The sequence below is a fragment of the Xiphophorus maculatus genome, chromosome 4, assembly GCF_002775205.1.
Source record: "Xiphophorus maculatus strain JP 163 A chromosome 4, X_maculatus-5.0-male, whole genome shotgun sequence".
Taxonomy (NCBI): Eukaryota; Metazoa; Chordata; class Actinopteri; order Cyprinodontiformes; family Poeciliidae; genus Xiphophorus; species Xiphophorus maculatus.
The window spans coordinates 29109977-29122789 of record NC_036446.1 but is presented as its reverse complement, the minus strand read 5'-3'; the positions used below and the strand labels follow the sequence as shown (position 1 = coordinate 29122789).

Genomic DNA, 12813 nt, shown 5'->3' with positions numbered 1-12813 from the left:
TACATAAAGCAAAAATACTAGGGGTGCACTGAGAAATCAACTCTGATCTCCTTAGTTTTATGAAATGGATGATCGGCCGACACTTACATGAGAAATCAATATTTTCCTGTCTTATCTGCCTCTGCAAAGAGCTGAAAATCAACCACTGTCCCTTTTGCTCTGCCATGGCAGAGGGCTGACTGCCACTGCCAGAGACTTTTCATACTAAATAATTAATTATCAGCCAAAAATGGGCAGGTTGGGCTTTTTAAAGGTGACCTATTATTCTTCCCTGAACAGGTTTTGATGGGTCTATGGGCTATATAAAATATATTTCTTAGATTTCTTAGATAATGAGATTTTAGTCTGATCAGTTCTGCTTTCAGAATGAGTTAAATCTATTGCCACAAAGTGCTCGGCTGTTTTTAGAAGCTTTAGAAACCCAAATGGAAGAACAAAAAAATGTGCAAAATGTGAATTTGTCTTTAAACATCGGTGATCGACCGGAAAACTGCAGTCGGTGCAACCCTATAAAATACTCAACCATTGAGGCTTATTTTAAGATGACAAAGTTATGAATGTGTTTTCTATGCACTGTGTGTAGTTAATTTATAGACTGATAATCTGTCAAAATTTGAGGGAGGGAAAAACCGCTCAGACATATCACAGGACACATTATCTTATTCAAAGCTTTACGTTTATCGACCTTCAAAACCCGTAGCGTGTTTTTAAAAAGCCATCTTGCTTTCCAAGAATCGCATTCACGTCTTTACCACAAATCGGCTTCAGTGAACATTTCTGAGCGGTGTTGTTTCATGACAGAGATGACTCTGCCTCTCCAACCACTGCAGGAGGAGGAGGTGCAGAAGCAGCATAAGCAGCTCGACGAGGAGAGGAAAGAGCTGCAGAGCAAGAAGGAAGAGTACCAAAGAGACCTGGAGAGGCTGAGAGACGCCCAGAGGAAGCTGGAGAGGGAGAGGGAGGCCGTGCAGCGGCAAATCCACAGGATGGAAGAGCTGCGGCCGTCTGAGGTGAGTCGGGGGGACGGATGTCAGGGAAATATGACAACCTGAGTCCTGCAGCTGGAGCTGAGGCTTGGATTCTGACCGTCTTAAAGGGGGATAAACATGGTTTCAGTGCTCCAGGCAGTCCAAACAGATTAGCTTTTCCTTTCACTCTAAGTCAGACATTATTCTCACCATTAATCAACGTTAAATCTTCAAATCACACAAAATCTTACCAAGTATTTTTGGTCTAGTTTCTAGTGCAAATGTCTTAAAGAAGACAAAACTAACTTACAAGTAACCTTTCAACGAGCTGTAGGAGCTTATTGTGAGTTAATTATTGACTTAAAAGTCAATAATTTCTTGATATTGTTGAAAAACTGCTAGTTCCACTGGTAGGTTATTTTACTTCTGACTAGAGATGCACCGATCTGATACTGATATCAGTATTGTTCCGATATTGAAAATAATTCTAGATCAGGTATCTGTGACAGTGTGCATAATGGCAGATCTTTTCAGTCTAGTTCTACGTTTTGTTCTCTGAGTGACGTCATGCTTTATTATTTATTTTTACATCAAATTTAGAAACGCTTTCTGAACCATTTGAAAGAAGATTTGTTGTAGTTTATTTTTACACATTTGACCAATGTCGTCAACCTATTGTTTTTCTCAGTTTCTGTATTTTTTTTTTCATTTATACTCCTAATTGCACCGACTGGACAAATTAAAGTTGTTTATACATGTTTGACCAAGCTTTTGAAGTTGTTGGTGTATTTTACTGTGCTGTATTGGTGCAGAGTTATCAAGTAAATTTGTAATTCAGTAAATTTATGTCTGTGTTATAAAAAAAAAAAAAGATACTACATCTCAGATATCGGTAATGGTACTGGAAGTGAGAAAAGTGGATCGGTGCATCCCTACTCACAAGATGAATACAATGTCTTAATTACCAGTACTTTTATATTTTACTGAATTTGTCAAAATTAGGAAGTTATTGACCTAAAACAAGCTTCTGTTTCTTGCTGAAAATGAACTTCTAATTTGCGCTGATGTTGGCACCGGCTCACGTTTCCCTCCCGTGCCTCCAGAGGACTCCCTCCACGACGTCCGACGAATCCCTGTTCCTGGGCAGCTCCCAGTCCCTGGAGCTGGACCCCCTGGAGCTCTCCTCCTCCTCGTCTTCGTCCTCCACCCTGCCCAGGCTGCAGCCCCAAGGCTCCAAGGCCAGCAGGAAGGGCCTGAACCCGTTCACCTCGTCGTCCTCCGGCAGCCTCAAGAGCTCCGAGGCCAACAGCCACATCTCCAAGGGCTTCCTGCAGCTGACCAAGACCAAGAGCAAAGACGGGAAGAAGAAGAAGAAGAGCAAAGGCGGCAGCGCGCAGGCGGCAGGTAGGGAATGCCGATGGATTCAGATGAATTATTAAGCGTCTTACAGCGAGTTGAAGTAGAGTGTTTTACCGTCAGGAGGCTGGGGGGGCACTTGGAGTCAGATGCAGAAGGAAAATAAGACTTGTGTTTAGGATGGATAGCAGATGTGCTAGATGTATTTTAGGGCCGCAAAGTTTCAAGGATTCCTAGAAGATTTTTTATTTCTTTTGCAGTTTTTATGCATTCCCAACAACTTTCCATGGAAAGCCAAAACTTTAAATATGGCTCTATACCTAGAGCTCTATACCTACAGCTCTATACACTCCATTTCTGTCATTCTAAAGTAGCTCAGATAACTACTTTAGAGAATAAAGATTGTGTCTTTATTCTGCTAATGTGATTATTGTCATAATTAATTCAAAATTCTCACAGGCTGGCCTTAATACTCCATCATACAACTCACAGTAGGGACGGATGAAATAAAAGCCACATTTTGAAACTATTTCTGTCATTTGTAATTTTGTTTTTAGAATAATTTACTCACTGAACTCAACCTAAATTAGACGTTTCACTGAATGAACTCCAGGAAGCTCCTGCATGTGGACCGGGTTCACATTTAGCCAAGTCGCTCCATCCTCTGTTTCAGCCGCCTGTGAACAGTTGTGATCAAAATCAGGACTATGGCTGCTCCTTTGACTCGTTTCATCCTCCAGAAGAGGATAAGCAGGAGATTTGAGTAGCCATTTCAAAGAAAAGCTTCGTCAGCGCTCACACCAGAGCAGTTGCTTCATCCATCGCGTGAACTACACAGACATTTATCACTGGAAGCTTCTGGGTTTCAACTCCATCAGCGTGTCGTCAGACAACACCTTCTTTTTTCTTTTCTTGCCTCCCTGTTTTCACAGAGACCCGATTAGTATTTTGCACGGGTCGCCAAGGCGACGCGCACATTTGTTCCGGGAGTAAATTAGTTTGGAGAGTAAAATATTCAGCTGTCCTACATTTCAGGAAGGGGGGGAACTGCAGCACTCTTTTTCCTTTTTTTCCCCCTTTCCCATTCTATATTCAAGATCCTTCCTGTGTTTACAGATCAGACAGACGCAGCAGAGAGAGAGAGAGAGAGGAATCAAGAAAAAAGAAAGATTTGGTATTAAAAGCACCGAGACATGAGAGAAGCACAAATACATTTGGAGATGATGGCTATGAAATGAACATGCAGCACATTAGGCAGCTCCCTCAGGCGGCCTGTTGACTGTCCTTTAATGGGTCTGTGTGACCGATCCCGACACTGACTCCTCTCTTCTCCTCCCCTCAGACCCTCAACATGTTCCCGAGCCCCCCATGGACGGAGAGATCTACTTCTGCTAAGACTCTACGGCGGCGACTCCATCGTCGCTCTCGACAACCCGGAGTCCACGTGTTCCTGCGCACTTTCTCAGTACGACATGTAGCACAGACTGCTCCTCCGTTTGGATTTTCGTTGAGAGGTGCAACCAAGAAGCCTTTTGTTTTGCTTTTCTCGAGGCTGGTACCGCTTCTTATGTTCGGCTCATTCCCAGATTCTTTATGGAATGTAAGCGATGGAAGAAGTAATAAAAGCACACCACACATAAAAGAAAAAACAAAAACGTGCTGCATTTTGAATCCGATAGAGAGAAACGACAAGATGAGTCCATCCATTATGCATCAGAGCATATGTTCCAGCTTTATTCCTCGCTGTAAAAGAGCACTGAACTGGGAGAGGCATTTAAAGTCCCAACAGAAAAACTTAGTTTTTATGGAATTGAGGAATATTTGTATAAGGCAAAAAGGAAAAATTGTGGATTTGACATCACCAATCAGAGCCAATCAAAAGAACATGGGACAATTGCCACAACTCTTGACCAATTGATCAATGCATCTCTACTTTTAATCTAAAGTGAAAACCACTGCTTTTATTCTGTTGTCTCCACAAGCTAGACTCTTTTTTTTTTTTTTCCGGTGCACGAACCCCCGTTCAAATCCAAACTCAAACTAAATCCAAAAATACTTTCTTTTAGTCTAGTTTCTAGTACAAATATCTTAGAAAACCTGAAATAAGATAAAACCAACTCATGAGTAACTTTTCAGGAAGATATAGGAGCTTGTTTTAAGTCATCTATTCCTTAATATTGATGAAAAAAAGTGCCGGTTCCACTGGCAGGTTATTTCACTTATAACATGGGAAAAATGTCTTGTTCTAAGTTTAATAAACTTGCTGAAAAGTTACTTGTAAGTTAGTTTAGTCTTATTTTATGTGTACTAATATATTTCCACTAAAAACTAGACCAAAGTAACTTGGTAAGATTTTGGTTTTTTGCAGTGCAGGAACAGATTAGCGCTTCACCGCAACATTTTCGACACTGATCACTTTTCATAACAGTTAATCGACGACTGAAAAAAAAAAAAAAAAGCACTGAAGGGCCTCGTGTTGTCCTGGCAACATTATCTTTTTTATCGCAAGGAGCTGCTGCCTCTCTGTTTCACTCCTAACAAATCACATCACACATTACAACCACTGTCTTGTATTTTTTGCTGCCGCCAGATTGTAAGCTAAACGGACGCGGCGAACGACGAGTTAAGCAATCCGCGGCGGCTTCACGCCGTCCATCACGGTTCCTGATGAGGTTGTAATTTATTTAAATTGGGGATGTCTCCATTTTGGAGTGAAACTCTTAAGACTCCGCTGTAATGAAAGGATCGAGACGCGCGCTATCTCTCCGTGTCAAACGGCTCAATTCATATCCTTTTAGCGTGTTGTAGAACCTTGGATGGATATTAGCTTGATCCCGGCGTTATCTGCCTGTCAATGAGCTTTTATGCGGCCCTCATCTTTCATCCGAGCCCAGACTACTGGAGGGGAGGCAGCGGGGTGGGAGGGAGGTTTTACTTTTGTGTTTTAATTGCATGTAACTCCGCAGGTAGCATACTAATGGCTGCGGTTGAAGCATTCGCTCTATTTTTTTTATTTCTGCTTTTGGCTCTGATTAGAAAGTCTGTAAACGGAAGCTACACGGCAAAACCACAAAGCCTTTGGTCCAGTTTCTAGTGCCAATATCCCAGTACATTTGATGAGACAAAACTACCTTGCAAGTAACTTTTCAGCAAGTTATAGGAGCTTGTTTTATGTCAATAATTCCTTAATATTGATGAGAAAGTGCTAGTTCCACTGGCAGATTATTTCAGTGATAAGAAATAATCTGCCAGTGGAAGAAGTAGTTTTTCATCAACTAGTTATTGACCGATATGCTGAGAGATTCGCACTGGAAACTAGATGAAAATAACTTGGTAAGGTTTTATGTTTTTGCAGTGTGCCGGTGGGTTTAAAGAAGTGAAAGTAGGAAACACAAAAGCCATTAGACTAAAGCTTCTCATTTCAGAGTACACTCTGTATTTTTAAGCACTTTTTGGTCCCAAAACATTGATACATCTTTTATTTTATGTCAGTATAGATTTTTTTTTATGTTTATTATTTGAAATCCAGTTGAACAACAATCCAAAGAGACACCATGTGTTCAAGTGTATAAAATATGTAGTTTGTTTTTGTTTGAGTTCTTTTTTTTTTTTTTTTCCTACAGTGCAAACTGCACTGTTTGTTCCTCCAAACCTAGATTTGTAGGCTGTACAGTTTACCTGCTGGACAGGTAGGATGAAGAAACAAACAAAAAAAAACAAAACATGAAGTTGTGAGAACAAAAACACAGTGTAGCAGTTTGGGAGCGAGCGGAGTCAACGCCACGCTTTGCCCTTTCGTCTAGTGTGCTCAGTTTGCTAGCTGCCCTCACTGCGTCTGCGTGCGGGACTGGAGTTATCGTAGGACGTCCCATAAGAGGCTCACGGTTCCCGCCAGTTATCTGCTTCACGTCTTTTTGTTTATGGATTTCTGTCGCAGAAACAGAAAGAAAAGGGCTTTTTATCTATTTTCTTCCTTTCTTTTTTTTTACCACTAGGGAGCACTGCACCGACTCGCTCCGTCCGGGAAACCAAAACAAACAGAAAAGTACAAACCCCGCGCCTTTCCCCCCGCGGTGGGAAATCGACTTTCTTCTCCTGTTGTTGTTGTTGTTTCTCGGCGGGTCATCGGCGTACGGCAGATAATGTGACGAGCGTGGGCCCTCGCGCTCCGTGACATTTTCCCCCTGAGGCATTTGTAACCGACTGAAAGAACAAATAAGTTGTCAGATCGTAATTGGTGATTCAACGCAGGCAGTCGGCAGCAGCTTTAATGTTGGAAGAGTGCAGAGGGGGGGAGGGCGTTCTGTGCCAGGGACAATCAGCAGACGCAGTTCAGGAGAATGAGCTCCCTCGTCCTCCACCACGGCGACCGTGATGATGATGATGAACCCGCGCGTGCGTGTGTGTGTGCATCAGGTGAAGCCCGCGTAGCCTTAAAAACCTTGACGATAAAATGCACTAGAGTAGAAGCCAGCGTCTTCTCAGGACAGAGGAGAGCTTTTGTACCTCTGCTTTCAATCGAAGGAAATGTTTGTACTATATAAATGGTACACTATTCATTCTCAGCATTGTAAAAACAAAAAAAGAAAAGGGCAAAAATGTAAATATGATCTATGTATAAATAAAAACCAATCAACTGTACAAAAACAAACACACAAAAAAAGCAACAAAACAAAAAGTAGTTTGATTTGTGATTTATTGCAACATTTTGTAAGAATATTTTATTTATGACTACCCTAGTCTGTGGGGTAGTGAAAAATGTAAAAGCATATTTCACAATAATAATAATAAAAAATTCATAACACAGTGAATGGCGTATTGTGGTGTTTTGGTGGCGCTCCTCTGTTCTTCGTTTCGTCTCTGTAAAGCCCGTCTAGTGTCGTCACGACGACCAGAACGCGGAGAATCCCAGACGGATCCGGAGAGCTGATGATGCTCCAAGTTTGGAGCAACAAAGAAGAATGGAAAGTTTAAATTAATTAAAACGTATTTCGCCTTTTTTTTTTTATTATTGTTTGTTAGAACAGAAAAGCTGCTAAAATAACTTCAGATCAAATGTTCTAATTTTTTTTGAACATAAGCAAAAAAATAGAAAAAGAAATCCCACTAAATTTAGTTATAGTTCTACAAAAGAGTATTAGAAAATGTTAAAAATTAAATTACGAGTGAAGTAAAAAACAAAACAGAAGAAAATCAGAGTATTTTGAAAATACAGTTGTACAAGAATAGAATGGTAGTATTAAAAGAATAAAGTCATATAAAAAAATCATACAAGAATAAAGTGACAGTATTTTCAGATTAAAGTTGTATTAAGAGAATAAAATCTGACTTTTCTCCTAATATTATGAATTTATTCTAGAAATATTGTGACTTTATTTTTGTAATATTATGACTTTATTCTTGTAGTTTATGTTTTTATTTGTTCTTAGCATGGTCCTAACATTCTGTTGTAGTAGTTCAGTAAATTCTTATGATGCAAATTTTGATTTGATTTTGTCTTTATATAGAGACACATTCATAAAAACTGATATTAGCTAATTAAGGTGTCTATTAATCTGATGATGCAGCCAGCCTGCAGCCTGCTGCTTTACAGACTGACAGCTCATTGGGTGGAATCGTAATATTTCATCCAATATACAATTGGGTGAAATATCTCTGTTTATATCTGGCTCCAGATTATAAACACAGATATGTCAAGTCATAAAATGCTCTTTGTACCTTTTGCTGTGACTTTTAATAACTTTGACCAAAGATGGTGAGCAGATTTTAAGAATGTAAAGGTAAAGAATAAATGTAGTGAATGTTTTCTGTAAAGTAAGTTTCTTTCTCCTGCAGGTTGCAGGATGGTTTTAAGATTTGATGATGCTATTAAAGAAAATGCATTCATTCCCTTTTATGGTAACAGTTGAAGAGTTCAAAGAAGTTGAAGTTGCTTTTTTCTTTTAATGATTTTTTTAATTTTTTTTATCCGAAAGAAGATATTGTAAAAAGTGGTTTTGTTTTGAAGGGTCGTGTCTCTAAAAAACTAACCCCTGGTTTAGACTCTGGACAATTCATAAAAAGACTTTTATTCTGAAATTTTGCCTTTTATTTTGAAACTACCTTCTTCACAAACATATCACGTATGTGTTACAGGGTGGCATCAGTTCCTTCTAACATGGGATGTAATTTCCTGCTCCTCCACTTTACCCACACCAGCCGGTGAAGTGTCACAAGGCCGCATGCGGTTCACCACAGCCGCCGCCTCGTAAGCCGCTCCTTTGATCTGGTTACGGCAGCCATCTTGTCACTGCGCCACACTGATCACATTTTGATAAACGGCATTCAGGAAAACCATTGACGCGCTCTGCCACACATGCTAACACAGAGATAAACTACCATTTAGCCTTAGCTAAATAGTGGCAGACAGTAGTTTATATTGTATTGTTCTACCAAGTGACACACACAGGCTGGGCCTGACTTTACAAAGAGGGCAGTAGCCCAGGGCCTGAAATCTTGGGGGTTTGGAGGTGTCCAGGTTTTTTATGTTTTTGTTTTTTTTTTTTATAATTAATGTGTTTTACGTTGTACTTTATACCAGTTATTCAAGTTTCTCTGTGCAGCACATTTCAGCAACTAGCCAGATGAAAGTGCTTTACATCATAAAAACACAAGTCATAGAAAAAGACAGTCGCTGAGTAAGAAACCAACGACATGTGGGTTCTTATGGCTCTCTACGTCACCAACAGCATCAACACGCATCGAATATGTCGGTCATTTATTATGGCTCAACTCTAAACAGCCTCGACTTGAAGGAACTCAGTGTTTCAGCTGCTCTGCAGTTTTCTGGAAGTCTGTCCCAGATCTGTGGTGCTTCTCCCTGTTTGGTTCTGGTTCTATAAAACCTTTTTATACCACATCCGATGAATTGTATTAAAATGTTGAGTATTGTTTATGGAGATAAACAAAACAATATTTGATAATTAAGAACCTGTAGTCATTTTTCAGGAACATCATGAAGCCGTATTCAACCTACCTATTAACCTACTGCAACCTGCAATAGCAGGAGAATTTTTCAGCAAAAATGGCTCCGGGCCAATAAAAACTGGCACTGTGTTGATTTAGTCTAGAGGTGAAGTTGGTGAGAACAAAATCCAATATCAGAGTGCATGAGGAAGGAAGGAGAGCAGAAGATGTGTGCAGCTGTTAGCCTTCCTGCTCACCTGCTGACTGGACGGCTGTGAGAGGGAAGATCCAGTCATCAAGGCAGAGCTTCTGAAAAGCTTGGAGCCGGAGCCGGTCCTCACTCCCACATCTCCCACAGCCAGGTAATGACCGGAACCTCCTAAGGCAGCCTTTGTTTCCTCCGACACAGCTGGCTAGGACACTGACGAAGAACATCTTCTCTTCTTGGGCCTTCGCTCTCTTTTCCTTTCCCTAAAGAGTCGGGTATGGAGCTGGACTGGACTTCTGTCTGCAGAGGAGGTGTGGGGTGTGTGCAGGGTTCGTTATAACAACGAATGAGAGACTTTAGAAAAATCTGGAAACGATTCAACACTTTTCCTGTTTCCCCAAAACCCCAGAGCTGTAAGCGATGGATGCCACCACACCTCCTCTTCCTCCTCCTCCTCCTCCTCCTCGTCAAAGGTCCTCCTCAAAGGCACAGCAGCAGGCATGTGGTAGAAAAATACACACCATGTTGATTTTAAAGTAACACATAAAGTAGAGTTTTGTTGTCACCGTGACTAACAACTGTAGCAAAAGCAATGATTTTATCCTGGAGGTAAATAGATGTGCAGCTGGTGTGTGTTTAAAGCAGAATCCTTCCCGGTTCTCCTCTGTCCGCCGTAACAATGTGGTGTTTGTTATGACTTAATTATCCATAATAGATCCCCCATTTGGCTCTTATCCTTTAGACAGCTGCAGCACTTTGATGCCAGCAGCTGCAGCACCTATCGGTGTGTGGAAATATTCAAGCAGCTGGGGTATTTTGTTATCTCTTTTTTTGTTTTGTTTTGTTTGCAATACATTGTGACATATTTTTATTTCTGAATCCAAGAGTTTTGAGGGTTTTTTTTTTTGCCAATTTTTAATTTTTTTATTTCTTTTTTTTTGTGGGTATTTATTAAAGCGAGTGCTGGGTCCATCGTAATGGATTCCCTTTTCCAACGTGCCAGCCTCGACAGCAGATGTTTCTGGTTTTGTCCTCTTCACGCCTTTTAGAGCCGGTCCGACTCACTGACTCCAAGCGAGAGGAAAACCTGCCACCAGGCGGCGCTCTTCAGATGGAACGACGAGACACAAGACCGGGAGTATCACGTATGTGTGAGAAACAAATTACAAGACAAATCAATTAAGAATGATTAAACTAAAGCTATTTGCACCCACTTTTTTTCACTTCGATAAACATCAAATGAATCTCATCAGTCAGAGAACAGTTATGATCTCTGTCTGCTCACGGTCTAACCAGTGGTCAGTGTGTGCGTTCATATTGTTTGGCAGGCTAATGGCAGCAGTCTGGGTCATAAAACTATCAGGTGGTAAGTGGAAAAATCTTGTTTTCTGACGGTGTGGTGGCCCCACACTGCAAAAACACAAAATCGTACCGAGGAGTTTTGGTCTAGTTGTAAATATCTCAGTACGCTTGAAAAAAGGCAAAAAACGAACTTTTAAGCAAAAAACAGGAGCAGGTTTTAAGTCAATAATTCATTATTATTGATGAAAAACAATAATTGTTCCATTGACAAATGATTTCACTTATAGCAAGACATTTTTCCTAAGTGATAAGTGAAATAATTTGCCATTGGAACAAGTTTTTTTGTGTGTCAATATTAAACAATTGTTGACTTAAATCATGCTGCATATTTTGCTGAAAAGCTACTTGTAAGTTATTTTTGTCTTATTTCATGTGTACTAACATATTTGCAGCAGAAACTAAACCAGATTTAGTGTTTTTGCAGTGCGGCTTTAGTAATCGGTGGATTTATTTTCCTGCTCGCCTCATCTGCATTCTGACACTGGACGGATTTGTTTTGTTTGGACTTCGTGTCCAGGAAATAATGAAGCAAAACAATAACTCACTTATTTCTGTTTTGGACACGATCCAGTCCCGGAACGCCAAACTGGATTAATGCTTGATGTCCGGGTTCTGTTTGCTGCAGAGCAAAACCTGGCGGCGGTTCTGGTGGATGGACTGGATGAATGAACGTCGACCTGCTTTCAGTTCCTTCTTCTTGTTTTAGTTTGTTTCATTTTTCTGATTTTGTTTTTCCAAAATCAGTCGATGAGCACGGAGTCGCCGCAGCTTCTGATCGTTTCCTGTGTTGGACTAAAAGGCTCTGTCTCGTTTTAACAGGGTCCACTGATCAAAAGAAATACAAAAAAATCAAGTCAAATTAGAATTTATTTAGTGTAACAATTTGCATACATTTACCTTGGGTACATTTTAATCAATATTTCCCAGACTAAATGATCCAAGCAGCAGCTAAAAGCCAAATAAATCAGTTAAGATGTACTTAACAAAATTAGGTGAATTATAAATGATTTATAAAATACAATATCTAAAATGAACTCGTCTAATATAAATTCATCGGGTCGTGACTCAGACTTTCATCGGGCCAGTTGATGCTAAATATTTCCACACTGTAAAAAAAAAACAAACAAAAAAAAAACGTTCTCAGTGTCTGATAATAATAAAATACAGAAATATAGAACTTGTTTTTAAATAAAATAATGTTATTATACTCATTAGTTATATTGATAGATTGTTTTTACATATCAAATCAGATGTTATGACCAGTCACTCGGTACTTTAGCAAACCTTTTCACCAAATGCCTTTTTGTGTAGTTTCTTGAATGGCTACTTTATAATTTTGAGTATAACTATATTGAGGTAGCGCTGCACCACTGACAGGTTTAGTCAGATTTATTTAGGGAAAAAAAAGTTGTAGATTTTATCAATTCATTATTTGCTGTATTGCTTATTGTTATTTCCTAATTTTTAAAGTTTGTAAATTAGTAGTTGCGTTTTTCAGTTAAGCTATATTGAAAGCCAGCACGCGCCCTGGTTCTTGTTTTGTTTGATCTCTGGGATTGTATTTATTTTTTCTTCATGGATGTGTTGCGTTCCCATGGTGATTTCACTGCGCAACATTTAGATTTGGATTTGAATCTAAATAACTCACAGGGATGTAAACTGAAAGCCTTCCCCGGCACGGCGAGCCTGTCAGTGAGCTGCAAAGACTGGAAACCGGATCCGACTGTCGACGGCGGCAGGAATACCGAGAAAAGCCAAGTGGAGGGGGGAAAGAAACACTAACTTAGATGTGGAGAAAGGGAAGTCTGCTAAATAAATAAATATTCTGAATTAATGATTCCATCACGGCCCCGTGAGGAAGATGGAGGAATAAAGCTGCTGTGCTAATCTGGCAGATAAGGCCGGGAGGCTCCAGCGAACAAAAGAGGGAACCGCTGAGAGTTCACGGCGCTTTCTCGGCGTTCCGCATCATCT

The 12813-nt window shown here is 40.2% G+C and overlaps 1 protein-coding gene and 1 long non-coding RNA gene across 8 annotated transcripts in view; one reads left to right on the top strand and one right to left on the bottom strand.

Moving 5' to 3' along the window:
- Positions 1–4782, top strand: part of akap13 (A-kinase anchoring protein 13) — a 131122-nt gene extending 126340 nt beyond the window's left edge. For all 7 annotated transcript variants that reach the window (XM_023332768.1, XM_023332771.1, XM_023332770.1 and 4 more), the window contains 3 exons: positions 831–1010; positions 2072–2372; positions 3667–4782. In XM_023332768.1, coding sequence (XP_023188536.1) covers positions 831–1010; positions 2072–2372; positions 3667–3719 — 534 coding nt within the window. In that variant the 3' untranslated portion in view covers positions 3720–4782. The remainder of the gene's footprint in view (positions 1–830; positions 1011–2071; positions 2373–3666) is intronic.
- Positions 4783–5891: 1109 nt separating this feature from the next.
- Positions 5892–9917, bottom strand: LOC111608439. Its single transcript, XR_002752660.1, has 2 exons — positions 9527–9917; positions 5892–7250 (listed from the first exon to the last, which is right to left on the bottom strand). It is a non-coding gene; the product is annotated as an uncharacterized LOC111608439 (long non-coding RNA).
- Positions 9918–12813: the final 2896 nt, after the last annotated feature.